The sequence below is a fragment of the Hydra viridissima genome, unplaced genomic scaffold, assembly GCF_058129835.1.
Source record: "Hydra viridissima isolate aposymbiotic clone 2 unplaced genomic scaffold, HvirCarnegie_v1 scaffold_2, whole genome shotgun sequence".
Taxonomy (NCBI): Eukaryota; Metazoa; Cnidaria; class Hydrozoa; order Anthoathecata; family Hydridae; genus Hydra; species Hydra viridissima.
The window spans coordinates 2,072,009-2,088,848 of record NW_028324301.1 but is presented as its reverse complement, the minus strand read 5'-3'; the positions used below and the strand labels follow the sequence as shown (position 1 = coordinate 2,088,848).

The 16,840-nt window shown below is 29.8% G+C and overlaps 4 protein-coding genes and 1 pseudogene across 5 annotated transcripts; 3 read left to right on the top strand and 2 right to left on the bottom strand.

The window, feature by feature from the left end:
- The first annotated feature begins 532 nt into the window (after window positions 1–532).
- LOC145180258 (calpain-15-like) lies at window positions 533–5,382 on the top strand. Its single transcript, XM_080055120.2, has 14 exons — window positions 533–702; window positions 872–1,344; window positions 1,457–1,653; window positions 2,149–2,218; window positions 2,311–2,424; window positions 2,717–2,861; window positions 2,961–3,039; window positions 3,207–3,335; window positions 3,439–3,591; window positions 3,803–3,964; window positions 4,041–4,210; window positions 4,364–4,536; window positions 4,641–4,819; window positions 4,937–5,382. Exons 1-14 carry the CDS (start codon window positions 654–656, stop codon window positions 5,103–5,105), a joined length of 2,262 nt encoding a protein of 753 aa, XP_079911246.2. The 5' UTR covers window positions 533–653; the 3' UTR covers window positions 5,106–5,382.
- Window positions 5,383–6,798: 1,416 nt separating this feature from the next.
- On the top strand, window positions 6,799–7,912 carry LOC145202064 (uncharacterized). Of its 2 annotated transcripts, none has more exons than XM_080074958.2 (2): window positions 6,799–7,106; window positions 7,347–7,912. In XM_080074958.2, the coding sequence occupies exons 1-2, from the start codon at window positions 6,943–6,945 to the stop codon at window positions 7,783–7,785; spliced, it is 603 nt and encodes a 200-aa protein (XP_079931084.2). In that variant the 5' UTR covers window positions 6,799–6,942; the 3' UTR covers window positions 7,786–7,912. The 2 variants fall into 2 exon arrangements, with proteins under 2 accessions (XP_079931084.2, XP_089934953.1); XM_090078827.1 differs by having other exon boundaries at window positions 6,964–7,110.
- A 133-nt stretch (window positions 7,913–8,045) lies between these two features.
- Window positions 8,046–14,819, top strand: LOC149891529 (uncharacterized; the record flags this gene model as incomplete). Its single annotated transcript, XM_090077196.1, has 2 exons — window positions 8,046–8,332; window positions 14,247–14,819. Coding segments are annotated over 2 exons (726 nt in total), but the record flags the coding sequence as incomplete, so codon positions are not given.
- Window positions 9,680–10,741, bottom strand: LOC149891530 (uncharacterized). Its single transcript, XM_090078826.1, has one exon. It carries the CDS (start codon window positions 10,629–10,631, stop codon window positions 9,828–9,830), a length of 804 nt encoding a protein of 267 aa, XP_089934952.1. The 5' UTR covers window positions 10,632–10,741; the 3' UTR covers window positions 9,680–9,827.
- Window positions 14,820–14,992: 173 nt separating the features above from the next.
- Window positions 14,993–16,814, bottom strand: LOC149891528 (uncharacterized; annotated as a pseudogene).
- Between the last annotated feature and the right edge of the window lie 26 nt (window positions 16,815–16,840).

Below are 16,840 nucleotides of genomic sequence, written 5' to 3'. Positions count from 1 at the left end.
TAAAATAATAAAATATATACAAAAACGCCGCCTTAACAATAGGTAAGCATGTAAATGTCTACTTCTTTGAGTTCCTAAGTGATGTATTAAAACAAATATTATATTAGTGCATATCTCATAGATTCCTGTCACAATCACCTAAAATATTTCAGGAAACAAGACTTTTAAAAAAAAATTACTTGTTGCACGCTAAGGTGGTTCTCACTACCAAAATTCTACAACTTTTCAAAGAAAAGTGATAACTCTTCTGAGGAAAAAAACTCTTCTGAGGAAAATGGTACTGATGGTATCTTAGTACCAATTCTGAGAATTGATACTGAGATTGAAATTAAAGAATGAAGTTTTAAAAGCTTCCTTTAGCAACAAATTTATAGGAAATACCATAAATAAAAGTCTTGGGAGAGATTATTTTTACTTCAACACTATTTAAATGCGTGAAAATATTCAATAAACGAGCGCTATCACCGAAAGCTGCGTTTTTTTCGAGTTTTACTACAACTGATTTTAAAAATCTATTTTAAAGAAAAAATCTGATCGACAAGAACATTTTTTTGGTAATACTTCTATTGGCTGTGGTTCAATATGAAGTTGCGGCATATACTCAAAATATTCGACAGCTGAGATAAGCAGATAAATGGGGTATCGTAAATAAAATGGCAGAGCAGAACGAAATAAACAAACCAGTTTACGTTATCGAAAAAGGTAGCAGTAAATTTAATGTTAGTTTATGAAAATATTATTTAATTTGTTCAAACTTTGTCTAAAATAAATTGTACGATAACAGATTAATTGAAATACTTACATAAAGGCTTTGTTAAGTACAGCATTTACAAGTATTACATTTTATGTTGAAAAGATTTATTCTTTATAGAAAAAAAGTGGAGATGCCATCAGTGTACTTTCTTAAATGCTGAACTTTTTATGCAATGTGAAATTTGTTTCAGTATAAGAAAATATGAACGTTGTTTAAATACTCAAGAAAACGATGAATCTATATTAAACAAAGATTTTAAAGAAAATATGAATCCTGAAAAAAAGAAAAGTTTATTGATGAATGCTTTAAAAGATGCAAAGGTAAAACTGTTTGGTGAAATCAATGATCAAAAAAAAATTTCTGAAATAAACACTTCTAAAAATCCATTTCAATCTTGTGACAGTAATGAGAAAGATCACCAGTGTCTAAATCTTAGTTATTCATATGAAGAAATAAACATAGAAAATTCTACAGATAATTGCTATAGATTTATTCAAAGACAAACAAGTTTAAAATCAGATCAGATACGTGGAAATCATGAAGAGTTAGCCATAGAACAATGGAAGGATATTGTGTCCATTTGTAAACAGGTTTTAATTAATATAGTATAGTATAAGGCTTTATACTTACATTTATTGCTGCATTAACTCTTAAAATGAAACTTTAGTTAATTACTTTTTCTATCATATTATTGTATTTTAGGCACAAATTCAATTTGTTGATGACAGTTTTCCTCCATCAGCTAAATCTCTATCTTTTAATGGTTTACCATATGGTAAAGTAGCTAATTGGCTTCGACCTAATGAGATTTTACAATCTAGTACAAATCAAACTCGCTGGACTATGTTTCGAGATCCAAGACCTTCAGATATTTTACAGGGAACTATAGGAAACTGTTGGTAATTTTAGAATTTAATTAAAGTTATAGAGTATAGTATCCAATCTGTGTAGGAATGTTTCTTTCTTAAGTTGACTTATTTGCAACTCCACATACAAGTTTATTAATATGGGCTTTCTAAATTTAAAATTAAAGGATTTAAAAAGAAGATTTCATCATAAACTAATGATAAAGTTGAAGTACTCTTTTAACAGAATGAATTAATAAAATAATTTATCTAGATATTTGAATATATTATAGTAGCATTATAATAGCATTTTATCATTACTCATTTTTTTACCTAACTTAATAAAACACATTCTAAAGACCAGTTGTTCCAGTTGGACCAGTTGTTTTTAAGTCAAATAATCAAAGCTGCAAGAACTTGTGGATTTAAGAAACTCCTGAAGTCTTTTTCATTTTTGGAAATATTTTAATAATTGTTATGTTTTGTCTGAGTTTCTATGTACTCTATGTGTTTTTCTTTTATTTAAAACAGGCTGATTATTTTTATTAGGTTTTTGAGTGCACTTGCTGTTGTTTGTGAAAAGCCGGAACTTATTGAAAAAATAATGGTCACAAGAGAGGTAAATTTAAAATGAGGATAAACAAGGAACTGATTTTTAAATGCTTACATAAATTATAAAAATGCTGATTCTACTTTATTAATGGCTCTTAGATTTGTGAAGAAGGTGTCTATCAAATAAGGATATGTAAGAATGGTAAATGGATTGTTGTTTTGGTTGATGATTTGTTACCTTGTGATGCAAATGGTCAGCTGGTATTTTCGCAGGTTGTATACACAAATATTTTTTTATTATTAAATTTATTGAAAGAAATATCAGTAAAGTGTTTTGTCTTCAAAATAATAGCTATTAAGTTCAACAGAATTAAAAACAAAAAGTGTTTTTCTAGTTATTTATATGAAAGTAATTAAGCTTCTTTTTTAATACACACTATTTTTAATATGATAATTTTCTAAGAAATAATTACTCAGATGAATCCCATATAATAGTTTGTATTTTAATCTATCATAATAGCTTTAATTACAGGATTTTAACTTCTGCAGGTTACAATATGTTTAGGCTGCTAAAAATCAACTATGGGTTCCTATCATTGAAAAAGCAGTTGCAAAGTCAGTGGGCTGTTATGAAGCTTTAGTTGCTGGTCGATGTATTGAAGGTCTTCAGATGTTGACAGGTTCCCCATGTGAATGCATACTTTTGTCCAGTAAGAAAAAATATACTTTATCTTCTTTGAGTTTTAAGAAATAGTTCTCTTTTGTGAAATATCCTGTTATTAACAAATTTGAGGCTAAATTTTTATTAGATCATTTGGATGATGCGGAGGAAGATACCGTTGATAAAGATTTAGTGTGGGCTAAACTTTTAAGCAGTAGAAATGCTGGGTAAATTAGTAAGACTTGTTTGTATAAGTAATTAACAAAAACTAAAAAAATTTTTTTTAAAAAAAGAAAAGTTTTTAAAAAGTTTTATTAGTTTGTTATTTAAGTTAATTGACTTTTTTCCTTTTTTAAAATTCTCATATGTTGAGTGGAATAACTTCAATTTTTAGTTACCTAATGGGAGCATCATGTGGTGGAGACATAACAGATCAAAATATGATTGATGATTATGCAAAAGTTGGTTTGCATGCTCAGCATGCATATTCAGTGCTTGACATACAACAAGTTGGAGAATATAGGTACAAAAATCTCTAGATTTCTCCTACTCAATGGTATGTAAATTAAAATATTATTGTAGAGTTCACTATTTTTTTGTCATTTTTATTAAGTTCTTTATAATAGGCTAATTCGATTGCGTAATCCTTGGGGTCGTGGTTCATGGACAGGGCGTTGGTCAGATTCATCTTGTTTATGGACAGATCATTTGCGTGATCTGTTAAATGCTCATGGTTCAGAAGAAGGTTTATTTTGGATTTCTTTAGAGGATATGATCAGGTATAAAAGATGTATTTTACTCAATAAGTTGTCATTTCAATAAAAATAAGTTGTTGTAAACAGTTATTCTATTTAAATTATTATATTATTATTTTTGTAATATTAATTTGTAATATTTATTGCAAAAATTTTTAAAACTAAATGAAAAACTAAGCTTTCCAATATTTTTCTCAGATTTTTACTTAATACTTTTTTGACACCTTTTTCTCAGATACTTTGATAGTGTTGATGTTTGTAAATACAAGCCAGATTGGACTGAAGTGACAATTGAAGGTCGTTTTCCTTCACCAAATAACAATGTTGGTCAGGCTTGTCATGTTACGGTATTTAATCCTACAGAAATTGACATAACTTTGTTTCAAGAATCAAACAGGTTCTAGTTTAATTCCTTATTTTTTGTTTCAATTCTGCAATGGGTATTAAAAGTAATTCAATATAAATTTATGTAGAGGATCCCAGACAAACTCTTTAGCTACCTTGGATTTGCTAATTGGTGTTTATCGTGCTACTTCTGGTTCTTGTCAACCAAAACCACTAAAGTATATTGCTCATAGTGAGCGAAAAATTAAGCCATCTGTTCTCTGCAATGTCTTTTTAGATGTGGGCGTTTATCTTATAAGTAAAATAATTTTTTTAAATACTTATTAAGTTTACTTTGTTATGTTATATTTTCACCTTTCCTTATAATTCTTTGTTTATTGTCGTTTTTGTTTTCCTACTTTAGTCAAAAATAATTCAATATTTTATCATTTATCTAATTTGTTTATTTTAGTTCCTGGAGCTTTCAACCATTGGAATAGTGGAGTATCCATAGATATTCCTCCTAAATATGTTTTATCGATTCATAGTTCTAAGCCTATTCTCACTGATCATATACCGATGCCCCGATATTCATATTCCGATGCCCTTTTTTTGTTAGTTGAGAAACATGGAAAGAGGCATCAGGTTATTTTTTTTGTTAGCTGATTAAGGAAGACGCGTTTACATATAATACATTTGTCATCATATCGTTAACGAACAAATTTATAATTTAAAGGTTTTTTTAAAAGGGTATTCCTGGTGTGACGTGCTATTACATGTCTTTCAAGTTAGCAGGCCTGATCGTAGCAGCAGAAAATCGTCGGTCAGATGTTCATTTACATGTAGACTGCAACTGTAATGAAAGTTTTAACGTTGTATCGACACGAGGTAGTTTGGTTACAAGTGACTGCTTACCCCCTTTATCCAGGTAAGAATTAAAATTTGACATACAATATTTTGTTAACAATATAAATATACTATTAATGATATAAGACTTTAAATATTGTTTAAGATGATTTTTAAAGTGTTCTTCAATTTTTTTCAGACAAATTTTAACTGTTTTGACGCAACTTGAAGGTACTGATGGCTATTCTGTGTCACATAAGCTAAAGTTTCGAATATCCCCAAAGAACGGTTATGGAAGTCACGGATCTCACCAGGATCCTCTTCTGTTAAATGGTTTATCAGAAATTCACAACCCAAGGCCGCTTTAGAAAATAGCTAAACACTTTAAATATTTATTATTAAAGTCTTTATGCTATAAATTATTTTATTGCGTTTTTTTTTAAAATTATAAGTTTTTTTTATGTATTGTATATACGTATAGTAAAGTAGAAAGGTGGAGAAGTGCTATTTATCAGAATGTAATTTTTATAAATTTATAGATTTTAATATTTTTTATCTAGTTTTTATTTTCAAATATTTATTTAGTTTTTTATTTATTCTGTGTAAAAGATTTAGAGTTAGTACATGTTCTTTTTGTGGTGACAATACGTGTTTAAGTTATTTATCTTTGTATTATATTTCCATTATGCTTCGTTGGCTTCTAATATTGTTCTTCATCTGTTTTGCTGAATTAAATTTTAATTTATTTAAAGTAAATTTTTTTAAAAAAAGTAATAAGAATTAAAGTTTATTATGATGATGATAACATCTTGAAATAATATTTACTGTATTGGATTGTTCGGAAACTCATTTCGTTTTTGTTTTTTTTTGTGAAAATGAAATTCGATTTTTTAAAGTGTTTAAACATTTTACTAAATTACATATTCTCCATTTTGGTCCAAAACCTTTTGCCATCTTTCGGACAGGAAATTTTGCACTTTTGGTCTTTTGCTTTGTCCTAAGATAGCCTCTCATCTTAGGTAATAAGCCTAGTTGTGTTACCACTAGGCACCTTGTAATCCTCACCACACTCAATGAAGCTAGCCCTGTTTTCATTGTTCTTAATGAAGTAATCCCAAATTAAGGAAACTTGCCATCTGGAAGGGGGAAACATTTTGTATAACATTTTTTTATATAGCACATCGTAAATCGTATAGGTAAATTTTTGTTCGATTAACCGTGTTTGATACATCGAACAAGAATGATCGACTCATCGCTAAACGATACATTGTCGCTCTCTACATTTATTCTGCCATCATGAGCCCATAATCAAAAACAAAGTTCATATCTGAAGATGATATTTTCCCAATTATCATCCCATTACTGTCTTTTCTTTACTTTCATTTTGAAGTAATCGATAACCTCAATAAAGCTCTGTTGCTCCTGAATTCCATTTGAATTACTCGATTATAAACAGTTCTCAAGGATATTCTTCTTCCTTTTACAGACCACCGTTTTTGGGCTACAATTTTCGCATATGCAAAACGATTACGTAAAATAATTTTTCTTAACAAAAAGCCTTCCCCGGGGATAGTTTTACATACCGCACCTGAACCTATCTAAGAATTCCAACATCTGATAATAGTTGTATGGTTTCGATGTAATTTACGGGCTTTTTAAAGAAGCGAAACACCGCCTTCATGTAGCCCAATATTATGCCCCCGTTCAAAAGGTGGCAGTTGCAAATAATATTAGCTATGATATTGACGAGGCATCTTAATGTGACTAAAGACAACTTAAGACTGAATAATAAGTGATAAAATTTTATTTTCATATTCTTAAAAATATTATTTTAATGGTCTATTATTTCAGATAAATGCTTTTTAGTATACTCAAGATATATTTTATGACAAAAAGGTTTTTATCATTGAAAAATATGTTAACCAGAAGTAGTTATTAAAAATCCTAAATAATTTGTAAACAAATTTTATATTGGTGAAATTTCAATACACCTTTTCACAGTTCCGAAATAAAATTTATGCGCGCGCAGAAATGGAAGTAAAAATGTAAACAAACATTATTTTAGCTGCGATTTCATTGCAGATTTACCTAGTGATAGTACTGAACCAATGATATATATACTTTGTTAAATGTCTAAAGTGATAAAAGCAAAGTAAAAGTCAAAACAAAAATTATTTTAACAGTTAAGGTTTATCATGGAAAACAATGAAAATACTGAACCTATGCCATATACAAAGTTTAAGAGAAACATGCGCTGTCATTAATTGCAAAAATAACGAATACAATCTGGAAATGTGGAAAGATAATCTATGTGAGATACACAATGTTAAACGAAGCTCTAACTTATGCAACTGCAAACTACCATATGAGTAAGTATTTATTTTCCATTATGTGTGTGTATATGTGTGTGTATACATACATACATACATACATACATACATACATACATACATACATACATACATACATACATACATACATACATACATACATACATACATACATACATACATGCATACATACATACATACAACAATTCAAATAACATTTTATTATCAATTATAACATAAAATATTTTATTTATATATGTGTAAATTTTTTTATTTTAGATTGCATGCATTTCCAACAGCAAAAAAACAACCAGAGCTCAGAGAAAAATGGAGAAAATTAATTAATCGTGTAAGTCCTACATCATCACGTTCTGGAAAATTATTTACAATAAAATCAAAAATGAGAGTATGTTCCGATCATTTTCCTGATAGGGCACCATCATTTATAAATCGATATCCTTCATTAAATCTGGGTTATGATGCAACTCAAAAACTTAAGTTATTAAATGTAATTACTTCTCGACGTAAATTAAACTATCAGTCACAAATAACAACCTTACCACAAGAATCACAAATTCCACTAACAATAAATAATACTAAAACAGTTCCTGATGTTGCTGATGATATCAATTTTAACTTTATTCAGTCTTCAAGTATTACAACCATTTCACATAAAAATCCAATTATGTTGAATTTAATGTTAAATGTTGTTCTGTAGAAGAGCATCAAGAATTAAAAAATGAAATTGACAAATTAAAAAAAGCACTTCAGCATGAAATTGAAAAAAATAAAAATTTATGTGAAAAATTAATCACAGCCACATCAGTAATTACTATGAAACCAGATAAAATTTTATATAAATATAATATAAACAAATCATGTTATTGCAAGTTACCGGTATACAAACATTTATTAAAAAATGATAGATCTTGTGACTTATATACTGGCCTTATGTCTGTCAGTGTGTTTCATTACTAACAACTTGGATTACTAACAACTGATCTTGCTTACAGATTTAATATATCTTTAGGATTAGCAAGTGCAATATTTTCTACATGGGTGAAAGCTTCTAGTTCGCTTTTAAAGCACATGGTTTTTGTGCCAAATAAAGATGTTATAGTACAGACAATGCCAAACAGATTTAAGAAATTAAATTATTCAGACTTGCACTCAATTTTAAATGGAACAGAGTTTTTTATTGAAACACCAAAAAATTTGGACTTACAGAAACTAACATGGAGTGAATATAAACATCACAATACACTGTGACCATTTTCTATAGGCGCATGTGGATTATGTTTTAAAAATGTACTTGACTTCATTTTTATAGAGCATTGCAATAAATTATAAATAAAATATCAAAAAGTAATGAAAATTATCAAAAATTAATATCAAATTTGAAAATAGGTCAATCATAAATGAATTAAATTCAAAAGATAGCTGACTATTTTCTATAGACGCAGTTCACATTTTTTAACAAAACTATCCAAAAAAAATGTTTTTGTCACATTTTTAGTACTCGATTGGACCTCCTTTGCGCTCAATTACTTGATAAATTCGTTTTGGTATACTTCCCACCAAGTTTTCCAGCACTTTTTGCTCCATATCCTCCCAGCATTCTGATACCGCTTCTTTTAGCTCTGCCACAGAGTTATATTGCTTCTGGTCAGCATAGATGTCTTACAATGATTCCCCAGATGTTTTCAACAGGATTCAAATCTGGACTGCGAGCAGGCCACCACATTTGCTCGATTTTTTTAGCTTCAAACCAAGCTTTAGTCTCGTTACTTGTGTGAATGCTGGCGTTATCTTGTTGAAAAACAAACTTTTTGCGTCGATATTTGTTTTGAAATGGAATCAAACATAATTTTAGCACATCAATGTATTCAGAACTTTTCATTTTGCAAGATGTAAATGCTAAATTTAACTTTCCTGTTGCACAAAACCCAAGCCAAATCATCAAAGATCCACCACCAAAATTCCTTGTCGAAAAATATTTGGGTTCTCTCCTCAAATCACGCCAGTAGCCACTAAAACCGGTATAGCAGACTAAAGTTAATCCCGTCAATAAATACTCCCGGAGTATTTATTTCCTAGGAAATATGTACTCCGGGAGTATTTTTATCCTAGGAAATAATTACTCACGGGAGTAATTATTTCCTGGGATAAAAATACTCCCCCAGGATATAAGTACTCCCCTAAAGTTGAATTTTGAAATATAAATATAACACTGAATTTGAGGTGGCGCGTCGCATCTCTCTGATGCGTACTGATTAAATAATTTTAAGCGTAACAACATTGGTTAAAAAACAGATGGTTTTTACAGTATTTTTACATTGAAAAGAGGTTGCATCTTTTATTATTTTACTTCCTTTAAAGTTTTCAAAAATATTATAAAAATACCGTGGCACCTCCAAATTTTATCAAGAGGATATTTTTTCTTTCTACTTGTACCGTTTTTTTTGGTAATCGGCTTTAATCGGCATTTTATTGGGTTTCCCATGGTTAATTTTTTATTTTTATTTTAAACAGTTATATCTTGTAGTATTTAGAATCCTTATGATTCCTTGGGATTATCATGAGAAAATCCCTTATTAAAAATTTCTTCCTAATTTTTCTTTTCTAAAAAAATGCTAATACTGGAACCCAGCACTATTTTTGGCCTGCGGTTTTGGTACAAAAAAATAATTAATAGATAAAAGTAATTATTTACAGTTTATAAAGTTTTACAGTTGTAATTATTGTGTTTGAATACAATATTTATAAACAAAAAAAATTCTTTTGAGGAAAAGGTATAAGATGCTGAGACTTTAAACATGATAACAAGTGTCCCCGCATTTTCAATACATAAAAGTTCGTTTCCATAGGTGATATACCTGCTAATAATTCGGCTGCAAAGGCAACAGCAAACAATTCACAATTAAAATCATCTGTTTGTTTTTGTACAGGCAGAAAAGTTATAAGTAAGTCTTCATTACTATTAACATTGTTTTTATATAAAGACTGAACACATTTCAAAGAAACAGGATTCAGTGAATCATAAAGACTATCACAAATATTGACTCTTCCATTAGAACAAAATGTAAAAAACCAATGGCATGAACCATTATGCATAAGTTGAATATGTTCAGTATTGACTGGCTGGTATGGATTATTTGAACATTTTTGAGAATTTAGTACAGATTGGAATTCTGCATTTGGTCCTAGCTGTTTACAAATAAGCATTTGGGCAGCATCCATGATGTTGTCATTTAGCCACGAATTATGAGACAACAAAATCTGTTTATCTTCATTTTTAAGATGATAAAGATTTGGAAAATTTAACCATAGTTTTTGAGGTTTTAAAGCCTTTTTTGAGTCAACTGAATTGATTATTTGATGTGATTTCCAAAATGTTTGTTCAACTGTAAACCATGAATGTTTTTCTGCACAAATGATAATCCATGCAGATTTCCATTTTTCATTATTGACAATATTGTTCAAGCAAGCTGCAACTCCACTAAAAGATCCAAATATTTTTAATAACTTTTGAATACTTACTTTTATTCTATTGTTCCGTTGCATTAAACTTGAGAGTTCGTGATCTTGAAATTTAAGGAAAATACGCGGAAGAAGAAACTTTTTTTTGTTGCAAAATGTTTTTAAATCTCTTACAGATATGATACAACGATTGATATGTTTCCGTAACAATAATGGATGTTTTCACTGCACTAATCAATATCATTTCAACAACTTCGTCAGGTAACATGCACCATAAACTTGTAACTTTTTCTTCAGTTTCAACACAAGAACTCAACATATCGTTATATAATGACTTTTTATTTTTATCAATGTATGGCTTAAGTAAAGTAACGTTGTATTTTTTCTTTAGAGTAGTATTTTTTTGGTTAACCAAAGTGCACAAGTTGTTTTTAGAAATTGAATGTACTGTATATGGACCAAGCCATTTAAATGAAAATTTTCCTCCTTTTCTATCTATCCTTTTTTGATTTTTTAAAAGAACTTTATCATTAATTCCAATCAAATGAGGTGCTTGATGGCGTTTATTATAATCTTTCTGCTGTTTATTTTGAGCAGTTTGAATGTTTTTGAATGCGGTATGGTAAACTTTTTCTCGTAAAGAAATAAAAGAAGTAAGAACTGCATCAAAAGTTTCTCTGTCAAAACTTTCAATGTCATGCTTTTTAATATCAATCATTCCGTATTTAACATCTACAGGTAAAGTGGGTTCTCGATTATATAATAGAAAAAATGGTGAATATTTTGTTGAAGTGTGCTTGCTAACACGATGTGCAAATAAAATTCCTTCAATAATGTAGGGCCATTCTACAGCTTTTTCATCAAGAACTTTAACTAATGCTTCTTTTATAGTTCTATTCTGACGCTCACATAAGCCATTAGATTGGGGATGGTAAGCAGAAGTTACCCTTTGCTCAGTTCCTGTCATTGCATGCAATTTTTCGCTGACTTCATTTACAAACTCTCTTCCTTGATCATTAATTTGTATTTTAATGCACTCGTGTCGACAGGTTACTTCATATAAAAAGAGTGCAATTGAATCAGCAGTTTTGTTTTTAAGAGGTTTAGCTTCTGACCATTTTGTGAAATAGTCTATACAGACAACTAAATGTTTAAAACCATCAACCTCTGGCAAATTACAAACATCAATTCCAACTTATTCCATTGCTTTACTTACAATTGGAATGGAATGCAGTTCTGTTGAAGAACTTATTATTCTACCATGTTTTTGACATTGATCACACTTTTGAATAAACTTTTCTACGTCGAATTTAATATTGTGCCAGTAAAACCTGCTAAAGATTTTGTGATGAGTTGCATCTCTTCCACGGTGCGAGGCCATTGCTTTTGCTTTGGAATTTTCACTAAGACCAAAATGAATGTCAGATATTATCTTTTGCTGTTGATCTTTACAAGCAACGACTAACTTTTTGCTACGGTATAGTAATTGTCCAGATAAAATGCTAAAATTTTTGCAAGCTTTTCGAAAATTAGATTTCTTTCCTTTATCAGCTTTAATTTCTAGAGGATAAACTTTTTCTTTAAGGTACTTTTCAATTGCAACAAAATCAACATGTCTCGCCATTTTTTATTTTAAGTGTAAAATTTGCTTTCGATATTGAAGGAACAATTTTACGACAAGCGATGCATCGCAATGTCTTCAAATCCTTTTTCAGCCTTGATATACTACTAAGTTCACTTGGTTTTTAATAAGTTTAAGAACTTAACTATAACATAATACTACTCAATTTACCACAAAACAGAATTTACAAATGTAAAATCAATTGTCATTAAAAGATTGCTTTTCGAATTTAATTTAAATGGTAATAAGTACTCTCATTGGGAGTACTTATTTACTAAAGGGAGTATTTATTTACTAGCTTAAAATGACTGGGGGAGTACTATTTGACTAGGAAATAAGTACTCCGGGAGTATTTTTTTACAGGGAGTTATTTTAAGCTGCTACACCGGCGCTACTCGACTTTCTCCCCCCCCCCTAATTTTATGATTGATTCTGATAGAGAATTTTATGCTGATTAAGAATCGTATAAAAACATGGGTCTCAAAATCAATGGAAAGTGCTCTAATTCGAAGTCAAAGTTGTAAAAAATCCCACTAAAAACCCTAATATTCGCCATTTTTTTTCAAAACGCTTTCATTTTTAACGAAAATTAATTACCGTTACATTGCGCAATAAACAGACCTGGTTTCCATAAGCCTTAGCATTATTATTTTAAAGTATTGTAACGAAAGTGTTATAACGAAATGAAATTAATGGAAGATTTCAAATAAAGGTTGAACGTAGAATGTGAGAATGTAGAAAAATTGATGAATAATTATTATTGTATCCTACGCTGGTTTTTTTTATTAAAAAAACGGTTTGAAAGTTACATTTTCTAAATTTTACATGTGATAGAACAACTATGTACTAAGTTTCATAAGTTCTTCTTTTAGGAAACAAAACTGTTGAATTTTTTTTTTAAATTTATTACAAAAGTACATTACTTGCAATATAGTTTATTCTCTAATAAATCAAAAAACGGCTGTTTTCATTGCCACAAAAAATTGCGCAAGATAAACATACTTTAACGAATTTTTTAACGTAAAAACCATGCTATTAATGTTTTGCTTTTGTCAGCTAAAAGATCATTAACTTAGTATTTTCAAAATGGCGAATATTAGGGTTTTTAGTGGGATTTTTTACAACTTTGACTTCGAATTAGAGCACTTTCCATTGATTTTGAGACCCATGTTTTTATACGATTCTTAATCAGCATAAAATTCTCTATCAGAATCAATCATAAAATTAGGGGGGGGGGGGGGAGAAAGTCGAGTAGCGCCACTAAAACCATCAGGCCCATCAAGATTAAACTTTTTCTCGTCCGAAAAAATCACCTGGTATTGAAAACAAAAATATTCAGCTATTTAGACATCTTACGTATTCATGAGAATTTAATCTAAAATTTCTTACTTGTTCCCAATCGCGTGCCATGTTTTCGCGGGCGAATTCCATCCGTTTCTGTTTGTGAACAGGCTTCAAATTTGGTGCTTTATTCATTTTTGATCTTACAATGTGTGGGCTGTCTTTGAGAACTTTCCTAATCGTCTCCTTGCAAAAATTTAAACCCAAATCTGACTTAATTGTTTTCAAACTTTTTGATGAATTTGATGCGAGTCGAACAATCCTGCGTTTTTCACGGTCTGAAACCTTAGATTTCTTTGGTTTCCTCTTGATTGTTGCATAATCTGTTGGATTTTTCAAGAAATTACGGATAACGTGATCTGATATCTTCAATCTTCTAGCAATATCTCGATTTGGAACTTTTTCTCGATGATAAGCCAATATTTGACCTTTTTCAATATTGGTAAGGACCTTTCCTTTCGGCATTTGGTTAAGTTCAACTTAATTTCGACTCACAAAATAAAAAATACTACAGAATATAAGAAATTTGCGACAAAACTCGTAAAAACTTTAGTGCGTCTATAGAAAATTGCCACGTGAATATTAAAAATTTAATTATTTTAATACAATCAAGATAGTTAATAATTAAATGCATAATGGATCATCGTTTTCTTACATATACTTATTCAAAAGTACCATTAGAACAATTATTACCACTGTAACACTGTAAATCCGCTAAATTTTACTTGCGTCTATAGAAAATGGTCGCAGTGTACTATAAAAACATTATTATCTGTAGCTCCAAATTCATCAATAGTTTTTGTTTCTAAAGCTTATGGTGGTTCAATTTCAGATAAAGAAATTACAAATCGCAGCAACTATTTAGATTACATTCCAAAATATTCACGTATAATGTATGATAAAGGTTTCAATATTAATACTGAATGTTCTGAACATTTGATCTACTACACTGTTCCACCTGGTCGGAAAGGTGCAGCTCAAATGGCCCCTAATGAAGTAAAGAAAACAAAGGAAATCGCTAACTTAAGGATCTTGGTTGAACAAGTTATTAGAAGACTGAAGACATTTCGAATTTTGGCAACCGAGTTTCCAATTACATTGTTGAAACTATTTGATGATGTTATTATTGTTTGCTCAGCTTTGAGTAACTTAAGAAAACCAATATGTTTAGACTGACTTTTATTTGGTAGCATCATAACAAAACTGTTTTTACTTTGATAGGTTATATAATATGTATATGTATATGTATATGTGTGTGTGTGTATATGTGTGTGTGTGTGTGTGTGTGTGTGTGTGTGTGTGTGTGTGTGTGTGTGTGTGTGTGTGTGTGTGTGTGTGTGTGTGTGTGTGTGTGTGTGTGTGTGTGTGTGTGTGTGTGAGTTCTTTCAAACCTTTTTTGAGCTGAAAAACTTTTTTGAACCATTTATTCAAATATAAATTTTCATTTTTAAAAGTTTCTTTCTTACGGTTATTTAAAAAAGAATTGTCAAAAGTCATCTAAATAATATCCATAACATACAACAGTTTTATTTCTGGACTGGCTGAAGGTTTTTTACAAATCTAAGAGTCAATGTTTTGAGGTACTTCTTTTTCACATGTAATAATTAAACTGGATAAGACAGGCTCTAGATCTTTTTTTTTTTTTTTTTGTAGTGGTGAAGTATTTATTATAAGGTTTTTTAAAATTTCTTCTGTTTGTATAGATGTGACCATTATATTTTGCTTGCCAAATAATAGATATTTAGCAAGATGCTTGTACCAAAATTCTTTTAAATTCTTTAAGATATTTTGATAAAATTCATTGCTAAATAATATATTTTCTATATAGTGTCCATGATCTGTATATACAAAATACCAACAATTTTCTAGAGAAGTAATACCAAGTTGACCTTATATTTGAAAATAATGGGGATGATTTAACTTTAAATTTACTTCCCCATTATTTAAAGTTTCAAGCTGTTTTAGGTTGGATTTACTTGGTGCACTGTCACGAATTGAATAAGGGCATTTTATTTCAACTAAAGCTTTTCCATAACACAAGCATTCTACAAATAAATCAGGAGAAGCTGATATGTATGGATGCTCTTTATCTATTATTGTTCCACTCTCAAATGATATAACCTTTTTATGGCATGTTTTTTAAAACTGTTATAACAGCCACTTTTGCATGGAACTCCATACCAATCCCATGACGTGTTGAAAATGTGTCTATTTTCTCTTCACTTAATATTTCTTCAACAAGTTTTAAAGAACATTTATTTGGATTTTGCTTTAGAGTTTCCATTTTGGTATAAATCTTGCTAAATTTTGAAGCAGTTATTCTACCTGCTCTTTGTATAAACCAATCATTTGACTTTGATTGGTCTTTTGTTTCCTGTTCTATATTTTTTATTTCAAGTTCATTTAATGTTAATGTGTTTGTAAAGTTACTGTTTTCTGATTGAGATAGATTGTTATTGATTTCAAATTTTTGTGCTTTTTCTTTTACACCTTTTGGTAAAACAGTTGTATGCTTAGTTAGTGGTTCAGACTTCCGTTGTCCTTCCATCAATTCAACAAAGCAGCTTTGACTTGCAACTGATTTTAGTTTTTCATATAGAAGACTACGCACTTTAATTCCATTATCCAAAAGTTTTTTATTTTGGGGGCTCGCAAATTCATAAGAGCAATAACCAGCATTTATTAAAAGTCATTTCAGCTATAGGTTTGTGGATCAATTTTGTTTTGCAACCTGTAGGAACATTCCATTTAGCCAAAACACTGGTTGACGATAATTTTGTAGCTCCAGTCCGAACTGCTGCCTCTACTCTGAAAAGTAAACCAATTACATGATTACAACAACCTAACATTCCTGCAGTGCATGTGCAATATGCAGAATACACATGTCCACCAGGCTTATCAGAATCTTTTTCGATTGCAGCCCATACATGATATGCTGTATTATTTGTTCTTTGTGATGGTGTGACTCTGGATTTGATAAAACATATTTTTGAAAATTGATTGATTTAATGATAGTAAATCTCTTTCACCCATTCACATTTAAAATATTTGTAAGCCTTGCCTTCTTTATACTCAGATTGAAGTCTATTTATATCTATATATTCTCTCATTTGAAGTTGATTTTGAAGTTCAGATTCAATACTGACTGGAATCTTTTCTTCGTTTGCTGAGAGAGCCATAAACAATGTAATTTTACAAAAGGTAAGATTTAAATCAAACAATACCGAAAACTTGGTAGATCTCAGTATCACTAGGTAAATCTGCAATGAAATCGCAGCTAAAATAATGTTTGTTTACATTTTTACTTCCATTTCTGCGCGCGCATAAATTT

Coding starts and splice junctions, on each gene's coding strand:
- LOC145202064 (XM_080074958.2), top strand. CDS start 6,943: ATGAAAATACTGAACCTATGCCATATACAAAGTTTAAGAGAAACATGC. Junction 7,107..7,346: donor AACTGCAAACTACCATATGA/GTAAGTATTTAT, acceptor TTTTTATTTTAG/ATTGCATGCATTTCCAACAG.
- LOC149891530 (XM_090078826.1), bottom strand. CDS start 10,631: ATGCAACGGAACAATAGAATAAAAGTAAGTATTCAAAAGTTATTAAAA.
- LOC145180258 (XM_080055120.2), top strand. CDS start 654: ATGGCAGAGCAGAACGAAATAAACAAACCAGTTTACGTTATCGAAAAA. Junction 4,211..4,363: donor TGTGGGCGTTTATCTTATAA/GTAAAATAATTT, acceptor TGTTTATTTTAG/TTCCTGGAGCTTTCAACCAT. Junction 4,820..4,936: donor TGCTTACCCCCTTTATCCAG/GTAAGAATTAAA, acceptor AATTTTTTTCAG/ACAAATTTTAACTGTTTTGA.